The sequence below is a fragment of the Equus quagga genome, chromosome 8 (genome assembly GCF_021613505.1).
Source record: "Equus quagga isolate Etosha38 chromosome 8, UCLA_HA_Equagga_1.0, whole genome shotgun sequence".
NCBI lineage: Eukaryota > Metazoa > Chordata > Mammalia > Perissodactyla > Equidae > Equus > Equus quagga.
The window spans coordinates 41,119,182-41,144,468 of record NC_060274.1 but is presented as its reverse complement, the minus strand read 5'-3'; the positions used below and the strand labels follow the sequence as shown (position 1 = coordinate 41,144,468).

The 25,287-nt window shown below is 53.5% G+C and overlaps 1 protein-coding gene across 7 annotated transcripts; it reads right to left on the bottom strand.

The window, feature by feature from the left end:
• Positions 1–9,995: 9,995 nt before the first annotated feature.
• Positions 9,996–25,088, bottom strand: ZMIZ2 (zinc finger MIZ-type containing 2). Of its 7 annotated transcripts, none has more exons than XM_046670039.1 (19): positions 24,974–25,088; positions 19,891–20,025; positions 19,608–19,722; positions 19,066–19,172; positions 18,624–18,816; positions 18,103–18,366; positions 17,752–17,928; positions 16,981–17,058; positions 16,609–16,777; positions 15,804–15,948; positions 15,517–15,727; positions 14,747–14,852; positions 14,360–14,517; positions 13,669–13,736; positions 13,225–13,293; positions 12,735–12,979; positions 12,041–12,210; positions 11,718–11,957; positions 9,996–10,950 (listed from the first exon to the last, which is right to left on the bottom strand). In XM_046670039.1, the coding sequence occupies exons 2-19, from the start codon at positions 19,938–19,940 to the stop codon at positions 10,843–10,845; spliced, it is 2,673 nt and encodes an 890-aa protein (XP_046525995.1). In that variant the 5' UTR covers positions 19,941–20,025; positions 24,974–25,088; the 3' UTR covers positions 9,996–10,842. The 7 variants fall into 7 exon arrangements, with proteins under 7 accessions (XP_046525995.1, XP_046525991.1, XP_046525994.1 ...); XM_046670035.1 differs by having other exon boundaries at positions 19,066–19,268; positions 24,974–25,087; XM_046670038.1 differs by lacking the exon at positions 16,981–17,058 and having other exon boundaries at positions 19,066–19,268.
• Positions 25,089–25,287: the final 199 nt, after the last annotated feature.

Below are 25,287 nucleotides of genomic sequence, written 5' to 3'. Positions count from 1 at the left end.
TCCACTTCAGTGGCCTGGGGTTCGTCAGTTCAGATCCGGGGTGCGGACATGGCACCACTTGTCAAGCCATGCTGTGGCAGGCATCCCACATATAAAGTGGAGGAAGATGGGCACGGATGTTAGCTCAGGGCCAGGCTTCCTCAGCAAAAAGAGGAGGATTGGCAGCAGATGTTAGCTCAGGGCTAATCTTCCTCAAAAAAAACACAAAAATAGAAGTATGTGATGAGATTTCTGCACATATAATTTTTCTCCTATTTTGGATAAATTTACAGAGTTTAAATTCATGACTAAAATACCAAAGCATTTTCTAAGTGGTACTCCTAAGGAGACGTAAGTGTTGCCACCAGAAATAGCTGAAGGCACAATCCTAGCTGCATTAGGGACAATGATTTCTTTACCCCTTTTGCTAATTTATTAAGTGAGACATGGTTTGCAATATAACAATGGATATCGTACTTGAGTGTCACACTATCTTGTATTTCTTTGGCTTTTAGTGAAGTTGAACATATCCAGCCCATGGCCACTGTGCAGCGCAGAGTGAGCAAAGGAGCTGTTGCCTGACCACGGTTGGCAACTTCAAAAGACAAGTTTGGTAAACAGACATCTCTTCGAAGAAGATATACAAATGGCCAAAAGCACATGTAAAGAAGCTCAACATTGTTAGTCATTAGGGAAATGAAAATCAAAGCCACAGTGAGATACCGCCTCCCACCCATTAGCATGGCTAGAGTTAAAACGAAACAAAGCAGAAAAGAGCAAGTGTTGGCGTGGACGTGGAGAAACTGGAACTCTTGTGCACTGTTGGTGGGAATGTAAAATGGTACAGCTGCTGTGGAAAACAGCATTGCAGTTCCTCAAAAAGTTAGAAAAACAGAATTACCATTTAGTCCAGCAATTTTACTTCTAGGTATATACCCAAAAGAATTGAAAAAGAATTGAAAAGAATTGAAAGAACTGAAAGCAAGGACTCGAAGAGACAGTTGTACACCCATGTTCACAGCAGCCCTACTCACAATAGCAAACATGGAAGCAGCTCGTATCCACCAACAGATAAATGGATAAAGAAAATGTTGTCTAGACACACAATGGAATACTATTTAGCCTGAAAAACAGACAAAATTTTGATATATGCTACAGTGTGGATGAACCTTGAAGCCATTATGCTAAGTGAAATAAGCCAGACACAAAGGACAAATACTGTCTGATTCCACTTAGATGAAATATCTAGAATAGGCAAATTCGGAGACTGGAAGTAGATCAGAGATTGCCAGGGGCTGGGGAGAGAAGTGGGCAAGGGGGAGTTAGTGTTTAATGGGTGCAGTTTCTGTTGGGGATGATGACAATTTTGGGGTATAGATAGTGGTGATGGTTACACACATTGTGAAAGTAGTTAACGCCGCTGCATTGTACACTTAAAAATGGTTAAAATGATTAATGGTATACTATGTACATTTTACGTCAATAATAAAAAAGACAAGCCTGGAAAGGGTCTCGGAGGCTGGAGGCCACCCTCCAGAAGGGAACCCTCTGTGAGCACCCATGAGGTGCTGCTGCAGGCCGGGCTGCCCTGTGGCAGTGGTCTTCAAGGTGTTCAGAAAGGCGAGCGGGCGCATTGATCTGCAGTTGGCATGATCCTTAGGAAACAGAGCTGCTGTTCCCTGGGGAGGCCGGACTGTTCTCCATGGGGAGGCACGCATGTCTGAGTGGGTGGGCGACACCTGTTAAAACCTGACCCAGAACTGAGAACCCTCTGACTGCATCTGAGCTGCATTCGGAACTCCAGAGGGGCCACATACCCAGCCTAGATGAGCCTCAAGGGATGTCCTTCGAGCCCAGCTACTCCTGCAGGCTGGGGTCGGGGTGTAGATACAGTTGCCTGGCCTGGCGTTCATTTCCTGCCTGCCCAGGTCTCCCACCTGCCACTTCATTTGATGCATTCATTGAGGTTTGACTGACGACTTCTGTCTGTCTTACCTGCCACTGGACTCACAAACTTAACCGAAGTGCCTCTGTCCTTCCCTCTCCTTGGCCTGGGGCTCCTGGGCTCTGCCTGCCTGCCGTGTCCAGCCAGACCTCTCCAGAACCATGACCGAGTCAAGAGGGCGCTCTTCACTGTCTTGGGCTAGCTCAAAGCCTAGGGGTGCCGTCCCTAGGGGGTCTCTCCTCGTTTCAGCCAGAATCTCCACGGGTCCCTTCCCTCCTTAGTCCTATCCCACTCCCACTGGGGACCAACACCTGGTCTCGCTGAGGTGAATCCAAAACCCCACACTCATGTCCATTTGCAAATTAAAACAGCTATTGAGGACCCACTCCCCAACCATAAAGCTTCACTCTGGGCAGACAGCATGGGTGGCCTGGCAGGCTGGGGAGAAGGGTGTCAGGCGGAGGGAAGGGTCGTCCTCTTGGTAGATTTGTCCCCACGTGGCCAAGCCTCTGTCCATTCAGTAAAGAGATCCATGAGCTGCACACCTTCCTTCTTCCTCCAAAGCCCCAGGTGGGTGGGCTGAGACAGAGGGAGCCCAGCCCGCTGCAACGCTCAGCAGGTGTAAGACACACAGGTGGAAATTAGGACACAAGAGATCTAGTCACTGCCCCCATGGAGCTCCCAGTCTTGTAGGGAAAACATAAAAAATAACACTCTCCTCTGACCAAGAATGTCTAATCCAGCTCTAGAGCACCCTTGACGGTGACGGGACACACAGGGCGTAAAGGAGACAATGTGTGCAGGTGAATGTGGGACTTTCTATAAGACCACTCCCCTGAACTGTTCAAAATCAATGTCAGGGAAAAAAAGGCTAGGAACTGTTCTAGATTATAAGAGGCTAAAGAGACACAACAACCAGATACAAAATGTGAACCTTGATTGAATCCCAGATTGAAAAAATGGGTGATAAAAGGCATGTTAGGACAATCGGGACATTTGCATACAATAGATGATGCTATGGAATTCCTGTTCATTTTCTTAGGTGTGCTAATGGTGTTGGGCTTATATAAGAGAACGTTCTTGTGTTTCTAGGATGCCTGCTGAAGTATTTAGAGATGAAGCGTTTGTTTGCAGTTTAATTCTAAAGTTGGGAAGAACTAAAAAGTGAGCATGTGCATACAAAAATACGGATGCATGGGACGACAGAGGGAGCAGTGAAGCAATGTGGCAGTGTTGACAACTGGGACCCAAAGGCTGTGGGGGAGCTCACTGTGCTATTTTTTAACTTTACAAAGGTTGAACTTTTTAAAAATAAAAATTGGAGAAAAAAAATCACCCCATTATTTAATTGTCTGCAATTGATCAGCTATGACAGGGACCACCAAGCCAGCTCAAAGGGTGCACGGAGGCCATGGCAGGAGGTCTCAACTTATTCTGGGAGCAGAGGCCTCCCCGGGGAAGGGGCAGGTCAGCCAAAGGCTGAACTAGGGTAAGATGCTGAGGAACCTGGAAATCTCCAGATGAGGCCGGCCTGTGTGGCAGGGACACGGGGCACCGGGCCACGCTGGCCTGGGGCTGGGTAAGGAATGTGGACTTTATCCTAGAGGCCCTGAGGGCCGCTTGCAACCTCCTTCTGATAACTGTTCCTTCTCTTGGGAAGTGCATCTGACCCCATTCTTTTCTTTTTTAAAGATTTTATTTTTTTTTCTTTTTCTCCCCAAAGCCCCCTGGTACATAGTTGTATATTCTTCGTTGTGGGTCCTTCTAGTTGTGGCATGTGGGACGCTGCCTCAGTGTGGTTTGACAAGCAGTGCCATGTCCGCGCCCAGGATTCGAACCAACGAAACACTGGGCCGTCTGCAGCGGAGCGTGCGAACTTAACCACTCAGCCACGGGGCCAGCCCCTGACCCCATTCTAGTCGTGGGAGGGGGGGAAGGGCTCCAGCTAAGCCAATGGAGCTTGGCCTGTCCTAGGGATTTCAACTTGGGACCGGAAAGCATGCAGAGAGTAGGTGCCTTTCTGGGTGAGTCAACGAGAGTGAGGCTTGCAACTCAGGTCTCCATTCTCCAGAAGCAGCTGGTCTGAACAATGAAGCTCTCAGAGAGAGGGGAAAGTTCCTTCTGGAGGTGTGCTTGCTGGTGTCCACTGTCCCCAAGGCCCTTGGTGGCTCTTTCAGGACGGTTGTTTTGAGCCCTTCCCTCCCAAGCTGGTCCTGAGTCTGTTGTTGTTACTTGTAATCTCAGTTGTGGCTAACACACCCTGAAAAGGGTTTGAGCAGAGAAGCACCCTACCAGAAAAGAGTTGGGGGGGGGGGGGGTGTCAGTTACATCTGCACTCCCACCCCATAATAACTGAGGATGAGTAAACATGAACAACTTACATTAAATGAAAATAAAAACATGAGCTTTAATAAGGGTCAGTTAACAGAGGGGGGCAGAACTAAGATTCCACTTATGTAAGGTTCAAGACCAGGCTAAATTAATCTCTGTGGATAGGGGCCAGAACAGTGACGACTGCCGGGGGAGTGGAGAGGGATGGAAATGTCTGTGGTGTGTGACCTTACAGAACTCATTGCACTTAACATCTGTGCATTTCACTCTACCTCAACTCTAAAAACTGCATCAGGCAAGTGGCCAAGATTCTCGATGCAAAAGATAAGTTGTAAACAAACGAAAAATAAAGAAAAAAGGTGTCAACAGTCCCTGGGTTGTTTACGTGTTCCCTTGATCCTGTCTAGAGACTTGCCCCTCCAGTGATGGCCCTGACATCCCCGGCTTCTCTCATTGAACCTACCTGGGGTGCAGGACCATCCTGACCAGTCCTCTTGGAGGCAGGATGGGCCGTCTCAATGGCCACCCAAGCTTGGAGGGGTGGTGAGGAGGAGACGGCTGCAGTGGGAGCCCTCCCTGCAGGGAGAGGGCCACAGGTGGAGCTCAGAGGGAGGAGCAGCCCGGGAATGTGGCAGTGAGGGCAGGGAGCTGCCATGAAAATGAGTCAGGAAGTGTTCACTCCTCTTCAGGGTTTGGAAGAGTGAGAAGGATTGGTGTAATTCCTTAAATGTTTGGTAGAATTCACCCAGGATCCCCAGAACATTCTTCACAGAAATTGAACAAACAATCCTAAAATTCATATGGGGGAACAAAAGACCACGAATTGCTAAAGCAATCTTGAGCAAGAAAAACAAAGCCGGCGGAATCACAATCCCCGATTTCAAAACATACTACAAAGCTACAGTGATCAAAACAGCATGGTACTGGTACAAAAACAGGTCCACAGATCAATGGAACAGAATTGAAAGCCCAGAGATAAAACCACACATCTATGGACAGCTAATCTTCGACAAAGGAGCAGAGGGCCTACAATGGAGAAAAGAAAGTCTCTTCAACAAATGGTGCTGGGAAAACTGGACAGCCACATGCAAAAGACTGAAAATCGACCATTCTTTTTCACCACACACCAAAATAAACTCAAAATGGATCAAAGACCTAAAGATTAGGCCTGAGACAATAAGTCTTTTGGAAGAGAATATAGGCAGTACACTCTTTGACATCAGTTTCAAAAGAATCTTTTCGGACACTGTAACTCCTCAGTTGAGGGAAACAATAGAAAGAATAAACAAATGGGACTTCATCAGACTAAAGAGCTTCTTCAAGGCAAGGGAAAACAGAATTGAAACAAAAAAACAGCTCACTAATTGGGAAAAAATATTTACAAGCCACTTATCCGACAAAGGGTTAATCTCCATAATATACAAAGAACTCACACTGCTTAACAACAAAAAAACAAACAACCCGATCAAAAAATGGGCAGAGGACATGAACAGACATTTCTCAAAAGAAGATATGAATATGGCCAATAGACACATGAAAAGATGTTCATCATCGCTAATCATCAGGGAAATGCAAATCAAAACTACACTAAGATATCACCTTACCCCCGTTAGATTGGCAAAAACATCCAAAACCAAGAACGACAAATGTTGGAGAGGTTGTGGAGAAAGAGGAACCCTCATACACTGTTGGTGGGAATGCAAACTGGTACAGCCACTATGGAAAACAGTATGGAGATTTCTCAAAAAGTTAAAAATAGAAATACCCTATGACCCAGCCATCCCATTACTGGGTATCTATCCTAAGAACCTGATATCAGATATCTCAAGAGTCCGTTGCACCCCTATGTTCATCGCAGCATTATTTACAATAGCCAAGACGTGGAACCAGCCTACATGCCCAGAAACTGATGATTGGATAAGGAAGATGTGGTATATATACACAATGGAATACTACTCAGCCATAAAAAAAGACGAAATTGGCCCATTCACAACAATGTGGATGGACCTCGAGGGCATTATGTTAAGCGAAATAAGTCAGTCAGAGAAAGACGAACTCTATATGACTCCACTCATAGGTGGAAATTAGTATATTGAGAAGGAGATCTGATCGGTGGTTACCAGGGAAAAGGGGGGGTGGGGGGAGGGTACGGAGGGGGAAGTGGTGTACCCACAACATGACTAACAAAAATGTACAACTGAAATTTCACAAGCTTGTAATCCATCATAACATTAATAAAAAAAAAAAAATCTGAATGTCCTTATACATGAGATAATAATAACTGTTTTTGTCTGTGGTACTGTATTTTGCCTTGTATTCCATAAAATCAAATGAAATTCTAGTTAACAAGGATTGATTTCTCCTATTCTATACTGTTATTTCGTGTGCTTTGTGGCCTTGAAAGTTCTAACAGGTGGACTTAACTCTTTCTATATTCTTCACCAATGAGGTATTTTCCTTATTAAGGAACATCTTCAACACAGGAGGTTTGTGGTAGGAAAGTTTGGAGTAGGAAGCACGCAGGGAGAGTTGTCTACCCAGATGGACAGGACATCAGTGAAATCTGGCAATTAGCTGGTGACAGTGTTAGAGTCAGCTTGGTCTCTTATTTCACTGTAGACCTTTCTTCAGATGCCCTCTCTTACCACACAGATGGAAAACAGACATCATGTTTCAATGTTTTCAACTATTGTAACAAACCTGTATTGTTTAGGGCAACTCTTTCTGCTTTAACAAATAGCTTGACACTATAATAAGAATATCTAACAGTGTTTTCTGTTAACAAAAGGAATTTATTTACAGTCTCAAGCAGGTGTTTCTGGTTAGCAGGTGACTCTCCTCCATTTAGTGATTTGTACGGAGATGTTTCTTTCATCTAATGGCTTCGCTATTCCACAGACCTGTGATGTCATTTGCCGCCAGCCAAAACGGAAAGAGAGCAGGAAGAAAGAACGTTTGTTTCTTCCAAGCTTTGGAAAGAAAATGATGCATATCACTTCCACTCACACTCCATGTGAGGACTCATAAAAGCGAGGGTGCTGGGAAATGTAGTTCCTGGCTTGACAACTACTTTCCAAGCAAAAATTCTCTGCCATAGAAGGCAAGGCACAGGTGTTGGTAGACATCCAGCAGACTGTAACACAATCAAAATTAACTGTGCTGAGCAATATTAGACCAAAATTATTTTTTATAGTGGTCCTTTAAATTATGACAATCTGATTTTCAGGTGAAAATAAGCACTGACAATGAGAATGGCTTCCATATATATGACACGATCTTTTCTACTGTAACTTTGTAATAAATTATTGATCTACAGAAAAAAAAAAAAAAAAAAAAAAGAATTCACCCAGGAAGCCATCTGGTCCTGGCCCTTTCTGTGTTGAGGGGTTTTTTGAATACTGATTCAATCTCCTTACTCATTGTAGGTCTGTTCAGATTTTCTATTTTGTCTTGGGTCAGTTTTTGTAAGAGGAGTGTTTCTAGGAATTTGTTAATTTCACTTGGGTTATCTAACTTGTTGGCGCACAGCTGTTCGTAGTATTCTCTTACCATCCATTTTACTTCTCTAAGGTGGGTAATAATTTCCCCAGGTTCTATTTCTGATTTTGGTTATTTGCGTTCTCTCTTCTTTTCCTTAGTCAATTTAACTAACGCTTTGTTCATTCTGTTGCCCTAATCTTATTTCCTTCCTTCTGCTAGCTTTGGGTTTCATTTGTTCTTTTTCTAGTTCCTTCAGGTGTAGGGTTAGGTTATTAACTTGAGATCTTGTCTTATTTATTTACTTTCATTGTTTGGCGAGTAAGACCAGCCCTGAGCTAACATCTGTTGCCAATCTTCCTCTTTTTGCTTGACCAAGATTGCCCCTGACCTAACATCTGTGCCAATCTTCCTCTGTTTTGTATGTGGGACGCCACCAGAGCATGGCTTGATGAGTGGTGTGGGTCTGCACCTGGGATCTGAACCTGCAAATCCCAGACTGCTGGAATGGAGTACAAGAACTTAACCACTACGCCACAGGGCCAGCCCCATCCCTCTCTCCTCTTGTAAACATAGACATTTACTGCTGTAAATTTCCCTCTTACCACTGCTTTCGCTGCATCTCTTAAGTTTTGGTATGTTGTGTTTTTGCTTTCATTGACCTCAAAGTATCTTGTAATTTTTTCTTTCACCTTTTGGCTGTTAAAGAGTATTGTTTAATTTACACATATTTGTGATCTTTTCAGTTTTTCTCCTCTTATTGACATCTAGCTTCATTCCACTGTGGTCAGAAAAGATATTTTTGTATGATTTCAATCTTTTTAATTTATTGAGACTTGCTTTGTGGCCTAACATGTGATCTCTCCTGGAGAACATCCCATGTACACTTGAGAAGAATGTGTATCCTGCAGCCGTCAGGTGGAGCGTTCTGTTAGGTCTAGTTGGCTTTTTCTTTCTTAAATTGTGTAATATTTGGCACATACATAAGAATACATGACATACAAAGTATCATAAGGTGAAAACCCATGAAGCAACCACTCCCCTTGAGGATCACATCACCAACACTCTCCCTCTTCCCCAGACGTGCCCTGTGCCAGAGCCATGGGGAAGCATTGGGGTTACTTTGTTGACTCCCTTGCTTTTCTTCCTAATTTCAGCACAAACACGAATCTCATAAAATACATTTGCTGTTGTTTCCTAAAAGTGGCATCATATTGCCTGGACCTGTCTTGCTCTGTTATCCCACATTCTTCAAGAGGAATCCATGGTGACGTCAGGGCTGTGGTCCCTGTCCCACTGCCCCGACACTGCAGCACAGCCACCCCTCAGACCTTTATCCATCCTTCTGCTGGTGGACTTCTGAGTAGCTTGCAACCTTTTGCTTATCTCCATCTCGATTTCCCCATTCCACCCAGAAGCTCCCGGACTTGTAACAGGCTGAGGTGCACTCCCTGATGCCCAGGGAGACCACACCATTGGATGGAACTCCCAGTTAAGCCTCCCATCCCCCCAGAAAGGAGGACCCATCCTGGACAGGCTGTGGATGGGGAAGAGCACTCTGCTGGGCTTGTGCCTAGGCTCAGCCAACCGCTCATCCCTGGGCAAACCCTGGAGGCCTGCACCCTGGGCCTCCTTGCCCCCTGCAGCACCAGGTGTGTGGCTGCTCCCTAAGCTTTTCTGTTTCTGTTCCACTGGCCAGAAAAACTTGGAACACAGACTGCAGAAGGACAAGAAGGTCCACCTCTAGGGTTCTGAAATGTCAATGGGCAACTCAGAAGCACCCAGGGCCTGCCCACACTGGATGCCTCCCACCCCCTGCTTCCGGCAGCCCCCTCAAGGAACTCCTAAGTCTCTCCCACAGGATGAACAGACCCTTGGGGCCAGTGGCCAGTGGCCAGTGTGCAGATGGTGGAGCGGGCAGGGAAAATGCTGCAGCCTAGGGCTGCCTCCCACGGGCTTCCCAGGCGGGTCCGGAGCCAGCTAGGCTTTCATCCCAGCCTCTCAGAGGGCCCCTGGCCCAGACAGCTAGCTCCCCACCCCAGGCACGCCCACACAAGGTGACATGGTGGCAGATGTGCCTCCCGGCCCTGGCGACACTTCACACAATAGCTCTCCAGCCAAAGCCAACTTGGAAAATTCCAGGGACAAGGAAATTCACAGCAGAGCGGGAGCAGCTGGCCTGGCTAGGATCAGGGAGCCCCGCCCAGGGCAGGGGGGCGGGATGGGGACTCAGGGAGCATGAAGGAGGGACTCGCTAGGCCTGTCTCAGGGAAGTCCTTTAATAGATGGGCAGACAGGGGACATGACTCGCTGGGGCCGACGGGTGCAGTGACCCGGGGTAGACATGGGAGACATGGTTTAAAAAACACGGTAGGAGTAATTCTTCACTTTCACGGACAACGGCCTTGGGGGAGCGGCCCGCCAGAGAATCTGCACACAGAGCTGGGTCTGAGCCCCAGGTGGGCTGAGGCTGCTGGCCCCACAGCCATCCCCGAGCTGTCCTCACAGGGTGGGGGCCCTGGCTGCATGGGGGACTGGCGCCCACAGCCTTAGTGTTTCTACACTATGTACATCGTTGTGCTTTGGAGCCCCCACCCCACAGCCGCAGCCGGTGCCCCAGGTGGGAGGAGACCCCACATGGCAGGCCTGACGGCTCAGTCCCCAGGACAGAGCAGCCCAGCTCCTCACTGGCCCACAGCCCGAGGGATTGTGGAAACAGAAGTGTCCATGAGAGACAAAACACAGGGGGTGGGAGCAGGCAGGGAGGGGAGGACCAGGGGCGAGCCTCCAGGTGTGCGTGGACTGGGCTGTTTGGGGCCGGAGTGAAGCTGGGCTCCAATGGGGTGGGGCGGGGCTGGGCATCTCATCAAAAATCCTTGGCAGCAGCCAGTGGGGCGGAGCAGGGCCACTGCCCGGTCCACCCTCCCACCCCGACTGAGCACAGGACTGCCTCCAGCTTCAGGAGCCAGGGAGCTGGGCAGGCCCCGGCTCCAGATGACTGGGCGGGGAGGAACAGGGGAGGGCCACTGGTGGCAGGTGGAGCTGGGCTGGAGGGACAGGGCGTGTGACATCTGTGGGCATGTCCCCACCAGCGGGCAGGGTCAACGGGATCAGTTGTTCTCAAACAGAGAGAGCAGATCATCATTGCTGTTTGTGGGGAGGTCGGGTGGGCCCAGGTAGGACAGCAGCTCATCAGGGTTGGTCAGTTCTGGGAGTAGCTGAGGACAAAGCAAACCCGTCAGCAGCTCTGGCCTGGGACCTGCCACACCCTTGCATGGCCGCTCAGCCACACTGCAGCCAGGTCCCCAAGCCCAGCAGGGATATGGAGCGCCCCCTCCCCCACACAGGCTTGGCACCTGAGCCCTTCAAGACCGCACAGGGGTTCTCCCTGCGGAAGACTGCCCCATGACCAGGAATCACTCGCGACAAGCTGTCCAAGCAGGCCATGCAACATGCAGCACCTGCCCCAAGTGGCTGAGCTGCTTGGAGATCCCCCCCATGTGAACAGGGTGAATGCAGGAGGTGGAATTCTCAGTCCCTAGGATTTTCTGCTTTGAGCTGCTCTAATTTCTTTCATGTTGAACTTCGTGTTTCATTTATTATGGTTGAGGGACAGTCACCTGTCTTTTACACACTCATTTTGGCTCACATACCACCTTTTCGCGCTAACAGGTCAGATAGGTCAAATCAGACCCTAAGGCCAGGTGTCAGCTGCAAGCCCAGTCTTCTTGGGGACTCTGCACATGCCACCATGGCGTCCAGGTCCCCAGAGTCAGGCACCTGGACACAATTACCTCATGGCTACTCCAGGTACCAGACACTTGTCAACAAAAGAGCTGACAGCTGACCAGCTCCCGCTTTGTCTGGAAGTCAGTGAGGTGTCAGTGTCCTCCCTTCTATGAAGCATATGGACTCTGGGGATGACGGACAAGCTGCCCCCAGCCCCGGCTCCCACACACTCCTCAGCATGGGGCCTGGTACTCACGTCCAGGGCCGGTTCCGGGGCCTCCCCTGCACCAGACATGGGGGGCCCCATCACGCCTGTGGCAGTGGTGAAGGCCAGCTCACCGACGGGACCCGAGCTCACTGGGCCCAGGGGCTGTCGGGATGCTGGGGGAGGGTTTGGATGGTGCAGCTGGGGCCCTGGGGGACCTCCAAGGTTGGGGGCATGCAGCCCCGGTGGCCCGGGGTTGTGGGCTGGGTCCAGGTGACCTGCTGGTGCCATCTGAGGAAGGAGAGAAGAATCTGGTAAAATAGCCCAGGGACTCCCTGGGGGACTGCCCATTAGCCCCTCAGCTTGGCACTGACCTGGCCTGGCAGACAGGGGACAGACTTCTCTGGTGTCAGGAGGCTGCTGGGAATGTCGGACTGGTAGGAGATGGGAGGCGGCCCTGGGGTGAACTCAGGAAGGGTTGGGGTGCTGGGTGTGGTGGGTGGGAAGGAGTCGGGGAAGGTCCCGGGTCCCAGGAAGCCGGAACCTGAGAGAAGAGAGCCAGGTCCTGGTGAAGGCCAGGGGTGCTCACGCTGGCAGAGCAGCCAGGAGGGCAGGCTGGCTCCAGTACAGGCAGGACGTGCAGCTTTCACCCACAGAGAACATCGGAATTTATGGACGTCACTACTTGGAAAAGAGCATTTCTTCCCATCGCTGCCAGGGAAAGTGGCCTCATGACACTACTAGGAGGCCGTGAGGAGAAAGGAATGGGACCCACCACACCCAGACACACCCACATGCGGTGTCAGATGGGCCAGTCTGTGGACGTGGGCCAGCCAACAGGCCCTTGTTCCAAACCACTGCGGAGGGTGGGTGCAGCTACAGCTGGAGGCCTTGCTGCCCATCCCCACTGGCACTGCTGAGGACATGCATACACCACCATGTCCCCAAGCAGCCCCCTAGGCATGTGGCCCGCACAGCAACACCTTCACAGGTAGCAGACTGGTCTGGAGAAGACGGATCATTTGCCCAGGGACATCCGAGTTTCCAGGCCAGGTCTGCTGTACTCACCCTGGCTGGGGTAGTCGCCGGGGGCAGGGGCCGAGGGGGGCTGCAGGGGGGCGAAGGGGGCGGCACCAGGACCCAGGGCAGCTATCATCTCCATCACGCTGGGCATGAGCACATGGGCGGGGCTCACGGTGCGGCAGCGCTTCAGCACCGGCCCGTCCGGCTCCTCTTTGACGTGCAGGTCGGGCTTCACTGGCACCGGCTTCCAGCTGCACGTGGGGTCGATGGTGATCTCCTCATAGTCGGAGCTGGGTGGGGACACATGGGGGCTAGTCAGCGCCTCTCCTGGCCCTGGGACAGTTTCTAGGCAGACCTTCTATTCAAATGCGTGTGCTCACCCAGCACATTCCATGTGCCCTGAGATGCTAGGCCCGAGTCAGATATGGATTCCACCCATGGCCTGGAGTTGAGCCTGCTCCATGGTGGCTCGGCACAGGGAATCTCCCCACCTGTCCCAGGACAGACTCTGGGGTGGCAGGAAGAGGAGACTTACTTCTGAATGTAAATGAGGATGCCCAGCATGTACTGGTCCACCTCGAGGCCCTCCAGCAATGCCGTCTTGCTATAGAAAACAAAGGGGACATGGCTCAGTCTGGGCACAGGCTCTCACTTCTCAGCTGTCACCCTGCATAAGGCTGCCCAGTGTGAGGTGACCCTGTGGCAAGTAACTCTGTATGAGGTGACTGTACGAGGTGGCCCTGTATGAAGTGACTATACAAGGTGACCCTGTGTGAGGTGGCCCTCTGTGAACTGACTATACCAGGCAACCAGGTGACATCTCTGCGTGAGCTGCATCATCTTAGTTTATGCTGGGACTCCAACACCTGGCTTGGGTATTTTTTGACGCCATTGGAAAGAAACACCCCAAAGCAGCCTCTGGGGGAGCGCCACCAATGCCCCCAGCATACACCGTGAGGACAGCCTCTGGGACACTCACTTGCACACGGGGCACCTCCAGGTCCCCCGCTCACAGTTGAGCTGTAGGTACGACTCTAGGTCGAAGCACTGCGGAGAGGAGGAGAGACAGTTTCTCACACCAGGGCCAGGGCAATCTGGTCACATCCTATGATCCAGCTGTGCGGCTTCAGGAACGCAGGACTTACTGCCTTGCGTGTTTGAGAAGCCACGTGTACCAGGTTTTCACAGCAGCATCGTTCTAATAGACTGAGACTGGAGACAGCACACGCAGCCCTCACTGGGACTGGAATGGCGTGCTGGCAAAGCAAGAATCAGGCAGCTGTGCTGATGAGGAGCTACCTCTGGGACATGGTGTTGAAAGAAAAAATACGGTACAGAGCAGTGCATGTCACTCAGGTAACCACAAAGGCGGAAGGGTGCACACAGACTCGTCCACATGCATAGTGTTTCTGCAGAGACAGAAACTGAGGCGTCGCTCCCAGGAGTGGGCAGGAAGAAGACTGCATTAAAATCAGAGCACCACGAATGCAGTAAAACGGTTGCCACACACAGAAGAAACGAAAGCCCAGTCTGAGGAGAGCAGGGGAACCAGGCCGCCCGCCCGTTGGCCAGTCTGTCCTGTCAGCTGCCGGCCAAGGTGCTCAGAGTTCAAGTCTGCTAAAGATAGTTAACAGTGGAAGTTCCAGCAAAGCTCTGTGGTGACCACCTACCTGTATGTGGCGACAGTCGTGACCTCTGGCAGGGAGCTGGATCCTGCGGAAGGTGATGGGGCACTTGAGAGACACCTTGATGGCCGTCTGCTCCACCCCGTCCTCTCCGTTGGGCCCAGGGGTGCCGGGGATGGTGCCACTGCTGAAGTTCCGCTTTACTGACGTCAACAAAGGAAAGGATTTGAGTGAGAGGCTGCCAACCAGGACCTGTCACTGCTGGCTTAACAGCTCCAACGGGCCATCTGGAGCTGACCGCTGCCCCCTGTGCAGAGTTCCCGCCCCAGAGGAGAAAGCCTTGTCTGACATGGGACGTGCCACAGGGAGCAGCAGCCCCAGCAGAGGCGCAGGCTGGCCGCCGAGTGGCCAGAGAACACAAGGGCCACTCACTCTTGGTGATGCAATGCTCGGCGGGCAGGAGGCGCTTCTTGAGGAGACCCTGCAGCACTGAGCGGACGGAGGGCCGGTGCACCAGCTGCAGCACGAAGAGGTGGGACTGCAACGGGAGGACACTGGTCAGTGGGACACAGGGCAGGGAAGCAAAGGTCAGGCTGGCTGTGCTCCTTGGGGAGCCTGTCCTCCTCTCCCAGGGAGCCCAGGTGGCCCTGGCAGGCACGCCCTGGCCCACGGCTAAGCCTTTCTGTAGAGTTCAATGCGTATCCCGAACCAGTTGTTCAACCATCGCCTCTCTGTTAACACAGTCACTGGAGAGCCCCTGCCTGTGCCCTGGCTGCAGCATCCACCATCATCCACGCTGGGTCTGAACTAAGACCTCCTAAGCCTGCAAAACTGCATCACGGCAGCCGTCTCGGCTCCCTCACACCCAGGCTGATCAACACATCTGCCTCTTCCAGTTCAACTCTGCATGGGCCCTGGGCCTGCTGAGATCCAGTGACTCCTTAACGAGGATTCAAGGCCAGCTGGGAACTTGGGACTCCGTGAGCTTCCTCCCAGAAAGACGCGGGCTCAGCTTGGTTTCTCTTACATGATTAAGGAGACCGTCAAATCCAGTTAATGAAACCTAACTGGAAGGAGCGAGGGTGTATTTAACTGGGTCCCTTCTCTTAAAGGGCCAGGAGAACAGACTGAACAGTAACCTACTGGTGGGAATGAGCAGAACCAATGCCTTTCTCTCCAGAGATGATGCCCCGGGCACTCACGCAGCAGCAGGCCGTGACAGTGATCTGGATGGTGTTGCGGCCTGGCTGGCACACGTGCTTCAGGTACAGGGGCTTGTGGGAGGTCTTGTTGTCGCCGCGCTCGATGGTGAGTGGGGTGGCGTTGACGCTGACCTGCACCGAGGCTGGCCAGTTGGTGTTCATCTGCCGGTCCTCGTGGTGGTAGCACTTGAACTGCAGCTCCAGGTCAGGCCTGCACAGGGAGGATGGACACTGAGAGTGAGGCAGTGGAGCGAGGGGGTACACAATGGGGGCAGGCACCTGCTCACCTTAGCATCAGGGTCTTGTAGACAGAGTCACGGAGCTGGAAGGCGTGGTTGCTCACAGCCAGGTTGTGCTGCAGGCGGAAGGGCTCCAGGACCACCCCATCCCGCACGGGGAAGGTCAGCCGCAGCTCGTCACAGGGGCCACTGCCTGGGAGCAGGCCACGCCAGTGTGAGCAGGTGGTGTGCTCCAGAGCAGCTCGTGCCAAGGGCCACCAGGGCGAGGCCTGCCCTCACCCCCATCCCAGGGATAGTGTGAGGGGAGCACGGCCCCTGCTCCCCTTCCATGGGGCTGGGGTTTGGGCAGCATCTCTCCTGGGACCCTGGGCTCAGCTGTCCCCTCCAAAGGTAACAGGATCTTGGTGTCCCACCCTTCGGTCCTGCCTCCGTTTCCTGGCCCAGTGTCCCCTATGTTATGACCAGAGAACATGCCCAGAACCTAGAAAGAAGATGCTTCTGGTACTTTCAGAGGGGGTGGGAGGCCAAGGAAGTGTGAATGGGCCATCTGCCATCACCCTGGCCGTCAAACTAGGGTTTTAGGACCCCAACTTCTACTGCGATGGTCTCCCCCAAAGCAGGGCTTCTGAACCAGGAGTGGGCTTCAGGGGGCTCATAAATCCCCTGAAATTATAGACAAAATTTTGTGTGCATGGATATTTTTCTAGAGAAAAGATCCACACCTTGAACAGATTTGCAAAGAGGTACATGAACAGAAGATAAAGGTGAAGGCTCCCTGCTCCCCATGTTCCCTGTAGGACCCTCTGGAGCCCGGGACTGCCGCCCACCTGTCCCGGGAGCAGATGACACTCACCGGGGGGCGACGAGTGCAAGGAGCTCACGCTAGGCTTGAGGTCAGGCAGGAAAGGAGACTTGACATCCTGGCTGGTGGACATGTAGGGGACGCTGCTGCTGGGGGTCATGGGAGGCGTGGGGCTCCCCGGCAGTGGGGAGCTGGGGTAGCCAGGGATGGAACGGGTTGGCTGTGGGGTTGAGCAAACAATCAGGGCAGAAGGGTGCGGGGATGGAGTTTGTCTTGGAGCCCCCGCTGGGAACGGTCACAGAAAGGGGCAGGGGGGAGCCCCAGGGGTGTCTGGCTGGGCGCCCACAGTTCTTCCTGCCTGGGTGCCCTCTCTCCACATGCCCACCCAGTGAGCCTCCCAACCCTCTGCCCGGCTGCCCGTACCCCACTCAGGCCAGGCTGGCTGTAGCTGACGCTCCCCCCGTTGAAGCTGGCGCCCTGCCCGTTGAACTGCTCTGTGGGCTGCGGGAGAGAAAACCGCATGCGCCTGGGGCTCCAGCCTGCCCTGCAGCCGGGCCCCTGGACTTAACCCTATGAGAGGGCTGGGGGCAGGGAGCCCACCACACACACAGGCCTGGCCTTTATTTTCTTCCTTATATACTTTTCATGTTTCCCAAATAATCTATAGGGAGCACTTACTGATTTCATAATTTAAAAAATTACTACTACAGAAAAAGAGGTGACCCCACACATCGGAGAAGTTTATGGGGAAGCCACAGAGAGGCTGAAAGGACACAGGTACACACACCTCCTCCTCTCCCCACTCCAGCGGCACTGCCATTGCCCAGGCTCTCCCCCCACACGCCCCCAAGGGGCCTGTCCTCTCACTGGGCTTCTCTGCAGCAAGTAGAGAGAATGGGCACACTTCCATAAAGGAGATTTGAGTAGCTTGGGTACCTGCCCACTGCTCCCTACACCAAATTTCCACTGAGATACATGAATGCCACAGAGGGTCCTTTCAGAACTGGACCCCCTCCCGTGAGCTGCCCTGCACTGGTCAGGACCCCTGTGAAGCTCTTGGCCACTGAATCACCCTAAGCGCACGCAGCCCCACTCCCAAGCCAGCCTAGGCTGCTCGAGGTCCGTCTGTGTCCCACAGCACCTGGCCCAGGGCCCAGAAAGAGCAGCAGCAGGCCCGAGAGGAGCCAGCCCTACCTTGTAGTGCAGTCCCGAAGGGCCAGAGGTGGACAGGGGCTGGCCCACACCCTGCTGCAGGGGCAGCCGGTGCCCGGGGAAGGAGGAAGGGGCAGGGGGCTGCCCGGGGCCAGGTGCATACTGGGTGGCGCTGGGTGTGTACTGGCTGCCTGGCAGGTACTGCTGCCCTGGATATATCTGAAAGAAGAAAGAGGCAAAATGCCCAGGGGAAGAACAGGTGTTGGGGAAGCCATTTCCCCAGAAGGGACAACAGTGCCGCCTGTCAAGCACAACCAGTTCTCTCTCACATACAGATGCCCAATCTCACCACAGCTGGGATGGCACTCAGGGTGAGGAGGCCCGGACACTCACCTCACTGGAGTAGGCTCTCTTGACCCCCTGGCGGGGCAGTGGCTGGGCCTGGGGAGGCCCAGGGTACCCATGCTGGGGCAGGCGCTGCCCTGCGTACAGGGGCGCTATGCCTGCTGCCCGCGGGGGGTTCATGCCCATGGGGCTCATGCCGGAGGGGCCCATCAGCCCTCCCACGCTGGCAGGGTTCATGCTGCTGGGGACGCTGGGACCCCGGGGACCTCCGTGCTGTAGGAACTGGCTGTTAAAAGACTGTCCGGCCCCCATCTGGGAAGAGAAGAGAGGAACCATCCGGGCCCCACCCACCAGTATGGGCGCTGGCCCTGTGCCCACCCCTTGCAGGTTGCCCTCCAGGTCTTCTTCCCTCAGCTCCTCGCTCCTTTCCCGCCCATCTCCCTCTCACTGGCCTCATCTTCAGGAGCCCAGCACATTACATGCAGGTCCCTGGCCCCGGCCGCCCAACTGGTCCCCGCTTTCTAGACCACTGCACGAGAGCCCACACGGGAGGAGCTGCTGGACCTCACCGCTCCGTACTGGCTCAGCTCCTGGCTCTGCTTCTCCTGGAGGGCGGCCACGGTGGCCGTGGCCGTGGCTGTGGCAGTGGCAGCAGCAGCAGCCACAGCAGCAGCAGCTGCTGCTTGGGTGAAGTCGGTGGAGGGTCGCGTGGCATGTGAGGGGAGGCCCAGGCCCCCAGGTGCCCCCGGGCCACCTGCATACCTGCAAGAGACATAGATGGCTCAGCTCAGAAGCGCTTCCCTGCCTGTCACCCTGGGGACATAAAACACCTACGGGGAGCCCCATTCTTTTCCAGACACTCCCTCCTTAGATGTGGGAACCAGCAGGTGAGGTACAGAGATGCAACATTCAACAAATCGGTATCATATGGTTCCTAGGCACCTGTCAAGGTAGAAGCATCACCCCCAGATGGCTCCTAGCACACCCACTAGGTGAGGGGGTCCTGCTTACCCGGTAGTGAAGCTTGGGGCCCCGGGGTAAGCCCCACGGCCATACACCCCTGGCTGTATGTAGCCCTTGCTGGCGCCAGCCTCACCAAATGCCTGCTGTCCGAGGCACTGCGGGGAGTTCAGAGCAGAGCTGCCACCTGCCATGCCAGGCATCATGGAGCTGCTGGGAGGGCTCCCTGCAGGGCCCATGGGGTTCCCCAAAACCTACGAGGATGCAAGAATCACCAAAGCGAATCACCCAACAAATCGCCTCATACAGTGGCTTTAAAGTGCCAGAAAGGAGAGGCCTGGCAGGTGAGGAGGTGGGGGCCAGAGGCGAGGATGGGGGGAGGAGAGGAGTGGAGTGGAGGTATGGCGGGGGGAGTGGCTGCTCACAGGTGTTGTGTGTGGACGCCAGGTGAAAATAGGAGAAAACCCCACGCCACGAGTGGAAAGAGAATTAGTCTCCAAGGATGTCGGAGTCCCAGGAAGCCCTGGCTCCATTTCTCTCGGATCTGAGGTGGGCACTGGTGGCTGTCAGGTGGGGGCCAGGTGTGGGCTCACCTGGCTCTGGGCCGCGTTGCCAACGCCCCACACGGTTGTGACCACAGACAGCGATCCTGCTGGTTGAGTGGCACTTTGTTGCCAAGGCACCGCCTCATAAGCAAATGGACCATCACTGCAAGAAGTGAGGCGAGCGGAGAGACTGAGGTCAGGAAGGCCACAGGTGCTGACACAAGTGCCCACCTGGGAAGAACTGAAGGCTGGGAGCAGAGGGGACCCATTCCACCACCCCATCGAGGACCAAGGGGCCTAAGAGGGGAGGGCAGCAGGAACCCCCACTCACCCATGTGGCACGGGGGGCAAGGCAGGTTTCATGGGGTTTGTGGGGTTCATTGGCTTCTGAACAGCCTAAAGGCCAGGTCTGCAGGTGGCAGGAAGCGGCCCTCACTGGTGCTTACGTGGGACTCAGGTGCTCTGGCTGCCGGGACAGGAAGGAAGGATGTCAGTGGAGATGCCGCTGGGAGACCCTGTCAGCTAGTGCAGGGCAGAGGGAGCCCTGAGCACCAGGTCCCACCCTTCTGCTCCGACTGATGGAGGGCAGGACAAGGCAGGGTGACAGTGGGATCCCAGGGCCCAGACAGGGGGCTCAGGGCAGTCTGGCATGAGCCCCACCCTGCACTGCCCACCCTGGCAAACCTCTGTCCTCCCCAACCCCTAAACCCAGCCCAGAAGCCAGCATTAACCCTTTCTGGCCAGGCCATGCCCCTGGAATGGCTCTGGAAGCAGGCTTCCTGATTCCAAATACTTTCTACACTCCCCCCTGACACACACACACAAAGGGAACATCCATAAAAGCCAGGGAACATCCAGAACCCGATTGCCAGAACCCCCTAGAAGGCCCTGGGTGGAAGCCAAGGCCAGAGACAGGGGAGGACGGAGAGCCAGCCCAGGGGCACTGTCTGCTCAGGGTCTCGGGCTTGCTCAACCCAGGGACAGGGCTCTGGAGGCCAGGGGCCAGCAAGGTGAGCCACCTTCCAGCCTGGGCTGGGAGAGGGGTGTGCAGGACGCCTGCTGGACACACAGTGGGGCCAGCAGCCCATCCCTGACTGGCAGCTCCCCAAAGGGCCCCTCCTCTGGGGACCAAAAGGGGGGGCATGCACGCATTCCCATGCTCCAAGGCCAAGGGGGCTGTCTGGGACTGATGTGGGTATAGGGGCCAGGCAGGGAGACCTGACCCCCACAGGCTGCAGTGACACCCACAAAGAGTTCCCAACAGGGCAGGGATGCACACAGTGCAGCGGGCAAAGGGTTGGCGGGTGTCCACAGACAAGGCAAGGGGCCAAGAGGGACACACAGCAGTGGCTGGTGAACACCCGAGTGCTGATGGGGGCTTCCTCTTACTGTGTATCTCGGAAAACAAGTGACAGGGCTGGCTGCTACCAATGTCCCGACACCCACACAAGCAGGCCCTTCACCGACAGGGCCCAGGGCCCTTGCTGGCACCCCAGTGCCACCTTCCACGTCCACCTGTACCTGGTCTAACCAGAGGTACGCCCGCTACAGCTCTCAGGAGGTGCCCTGGGAGTCTCTGCTCTGGCTGCAAGGCCTCACAAACACAGACACACCCTGGGGCACGCTAACCTCTGGTGGTCCAATCCTGCTGCCCCAGCAAGGCTCACATTCCTCAGTGCTGACCAGGGACCTCACCGCCAGGGTAGCTCAAAGGAGGCAAGATCACCATCACATCTACTGCAAATACAGCCTCAGAGATGCGGGGGATGAGCCCCTCCACAAGTAAGGGCTACAGTGGGGGCTGCAACTTGGGCCCACCGACCTGCCACGAGCCTGCCTACAAAGCTTGTGGACCTTACTGGCCCTTCTCCTGACAGAGGACTGAGGTAAGGGGGCCGGGAGTCGCGGCAGACCCAGGACTGGGAGGGAAGGTGGTGCGGCAGGTGAGAAAGAGGCAGTGTGCCTGTCTACTTCCATATGGTGACACCCCTCCCAGAGGAATCAGGCCCCAGCTTTCTTTCCTTCCTCCCCCGGACCAGGTCCCACCTAGGTGGCAGAGGCTAGACAAAGCAGGGGGCCAGTGGCTCCAGAAGGCTCAGGGTCACCTGGACTCCGGGCAGAGGTGGGCCTGGAGGCAAAGAAAAGCTAGCATCCCCAGTCTCCACTGCCCGACTCTGGGAAGCTGACACTTGGGGGGACCTGCCAACAGCCAGAAACTGCTCCCCAGTTCTGCCTGGGGGGGCCTGGAGCAACATGCAGGGTTTTCAGGACTTAGAATAAATACAGGTAAGCTAATCCCGACTGTGGCGTTGGCACAGGGACAGACTCACAGGTCAATGGAACAGACTAGAGAGCCTGAAACAGACCCACACAAATACGCCTAGCTGATTTCTGACAAAGGTGCAAAAACTACGTGTTGGAGGAAGAACGGCATTTTCAAGAAATGGTGCTGGAGCAGCTGGACATCCACAAGCAAGGAAAAAAAAAAGGATCTAAACTTCACATCTCATACAAAAATCAACCTGAAATGGGCCATAGATTTAAATATACAACACAAAACTATAAAACTTGTAGGAAAATACATAGGAGAAAATCTTCAGGATCTGGGGCTATGGAAAGAGTTCTTAGATATGGCACCAAAAGCACGATCCATAAAAGGAAGAACGGAAAACTTTTACTCTGAGAAGGACCCTGCTAAGAGGATGAAAAGAAAAGCTACAGGCAGGAATACGTGTGATATGTGCGAGCCACATATCTGACAAAGGACTAGTATCTGGAATATATAAAGAATTCTCAGAACTCAAAAGTGAAAAAAAAAAAATCCAATTAGAACATAAGCAAAAGGCACAAAGAGACATTTCACCAAAGATGACGTACAGATGGCAAATAAGCCCATGAAAAGATGTTCAACCTCACTGGCCATCAGGAAAACGCAAATTAAAACCACACCAAGACATCACTGTACACCTACTAGAACGGCTAAAATAAAAAATAGTGACACCACCAAACGCTGGCGAGGAGAAACTGGATCTCTCACACTCTGCTGGTGGGAATGTAAAATGGTGCAGCTACTCTGGAAAATAGTTTGGCAGCTTCTCGTTAAACTAAGTATGCAGCTACCAGGCGACCCAGCAACCGCACTCCTCAACATTTCTCTCAGAGAAATGTAAACTTATGTTCACAGAAAAATCTGTATGCGAATGTTTATAGCAGCTTTGCTCCTAAGAGCCAAAGAGTGGAAACCCAGATGTCCTCCAGCGGTGACGAGTTAACCAATGTGGTGCGTCCACAGTCTGGAGGCATAAAAAGGGAGAGCTCCTGATACAGGCGCCAACCTGCAGGAAGCTCCAGAGAAATCACGCTGCGTGGAAAATGCCAGTCCCCGAAGGTTACAGACCGTATGACTCCTTTACACAACATTCTTGAGATGATGAAATTACCGAAATGGAGAGCAGACTAGTGGTTGCCAGGGGTTAAACGTGGGGAGGAGGGAAGCGGGTGTGAACATAAGAAATCGGGGATGGAAATATCTGTATCTTGACTGAACTGATGTACCGTCTGGTGTGATCCTCTACCACAGTTTTGCAAGATGTTACCATGGGGGAAACCAGGTAAAGGACACAAGGGCTCTCTGTGTTACATGTTATTTCTTACAACTGCATATGAATCCATAATTCTCTCTCTCAAAAAAAAAAACCTTAGTTAAAAAAACCTCCCCCAGCAGCCTTCTCTCCCCAGAGATGCCCATGGCAATCCTTTCCCACCCCAAAGCTGGTTGGGTTGGCCGAGCCCACTCTGCCATCCCAGAAGGAAAGGGCAGGGGAGATCAGGAGGGAGAGGAGTTCCAGGGCAGACGGAGTCCGTTCAGAACTGCCGCCTCTCCAGGACCAGTGCCTCTCCAGGGCCAGCACACCAGAATCACCTGGAAGACTGGGGACAAGACTGCTCAGCCCCACCCCCGAGTCAGGACAATGAGGTGGGGCCTAAGACTTGCATTTCTAACAAGTTTGTAGGTGATGCTGCTGCCCAGTGCAGTTTGAAAGCCTCGGGGAGCTGGGGAGGAGTTGGCAGACAGGGCAAGGGCCTCTGTGGAGGCTGCTGGTCTGGGGCCCGAGGCAGCCTCCTACATCACATGGGTCCGGGGAATTCCACCCCTGCGATTTCTTTGCTGTGGACGAGACCACAGACATTTCCAGTTCCCCACAAGCTTACTGCGAGGGCGGTGACTTCCTGACTTCCTGCTCAGCTCCTGAACTAAGTCTGACCTCCTCCCTGAGAAGATCCTGCACTCTCCAGGCGGAGTATGACCCTCTGCTCCTGACAAAGGGAGGGGCAAGCTGTGAATGCAGACCCTCCACCCTCCTCCTGGCCCCGGAGGCAGAGTTGGGAAGGAACAGAGGAATGTGCAAGGCCAGTGCGGCCTTTGGTGCTTTCCTTCCCCGGGGGTTCTCCCTGTACACCAACTCCAGCTGGAAGCCAGGAACCCTCAGCATAACTGCCCTGGGATGAGGTTAGTCTAGAAGCCACAGGCGTTCTAGGGGTCAGGTCACATGTGCCTCCAGAAAAAGAGCTACAGACAACTCTCTGCCCAGACCCCTCTTCCCTGGGACTCCGAGCAGCTGCACCCCAATCTCCTGCGTGCCAGCCAAAGGCAGATGTTAATGTGGGTCACCCTTCTTCTACCTCAACTCTGTCCCCTCTGCGTGGTCATGCAGGAGCAGCACATCCCATAACATGCCACCCAACCTCAGGAGGAGAGCCCTGCTCCACAATCACAGAGCAGCAGGGAGCCCAGGGTTCCAGGGAGAGGCCCCAACCAGACGGACACTGGAGTCAAACGGGCTCAGAGAAGAGAGAAACGACAGCTTGAGTAGGGCAGGAGGACACAAAGGTCGGGGCTCACATGCTCAGGTGACTGGAAGTCCTAGGCCACTACCCACAGGCCACAACACCAAACTGGCTTAAGTGCTAGAGCTCACCCAAAACACCCAGGAACGAGCATTTATGAATGACCCCGGTATGGGACATTTCAAAGAACCACTCAAGGATTTTGCTACCCTGGGCCTCAGTTTACCATGTGTAAAATGGCTACATGGTGGCCACCCTAGGACTGAGGAAAGGGGAGGAGACATAATCACCTTACGTCATCCGCCCTCGCTCCTGTCCTGGATGCAGGTGCTAGTGGACACTCCACGGGGAGGCCTGGCTGCCCCGGAGAGCAATCTGATGATCAGGAGTCCTCCCCAGGCATATCCTGCCTATGCTTCAGGAGTTGCTCTGAATCTGTCATTCATTATCTCACCTTCCTCTTCCCAGATTTCTATTTCCAGCTTGTAACCACCCTCTGGGCATGACAAGTCCCCAAGGCTAGTACCCCCTGGGTGAGGTTAACATTCGCTCACTTAAACTGTTACCTCTCAAGCTTCTTCAAGGAAGGCCCTCTGGTCTAGCATGCCAGGATTTGGTGGGTGAGTCTGTGCCCACCCTATCCGTATCCATCACTGTCTTATACATCGAGTCACATGTTCTGTGTGTGTCCCTGTGAAATCTTCTGGGATAACAGAAATGACTTAAAGACATCACCATGGGTGTTCTGCAACTACAGGGAAGACAGCATGGGGAAGAGGGGCAGGGCGGGGGAATGGGATAGGGGAGCAGGTCGGGAGTGGGGGCAGCAGGATGGGGGAGCGGGCTGGGGGAAGTAGGAAAGGGTGGAGCTGGAGGGGGG

Bases quoted from the DNA above. Each gene is read 5' to 3' on its own strand.
- ZMIZ2 (XM_046670035.1), bottom strand. From the start codon at position 19,940: ATGAACCCCACAAACCCCATGAAACCTGCCTTGCCCCCCGTGCCACAT. The intron at 18,367-18,623 runs GTGAGGTCCAGC...TTCTCTTCCCAG, and splicing joins AGCTGAGCCAGTACGGAGCG to ATGGGGGCCGGACAGTCTTT. The intron at 13,294-13,668 runs GTGAGTGTCCCA...TGTTTTCTATAG, and splicing joins TGGAGGTGCCCCGTGTGCAA to CAAGACGGCATTGCTGGAGG.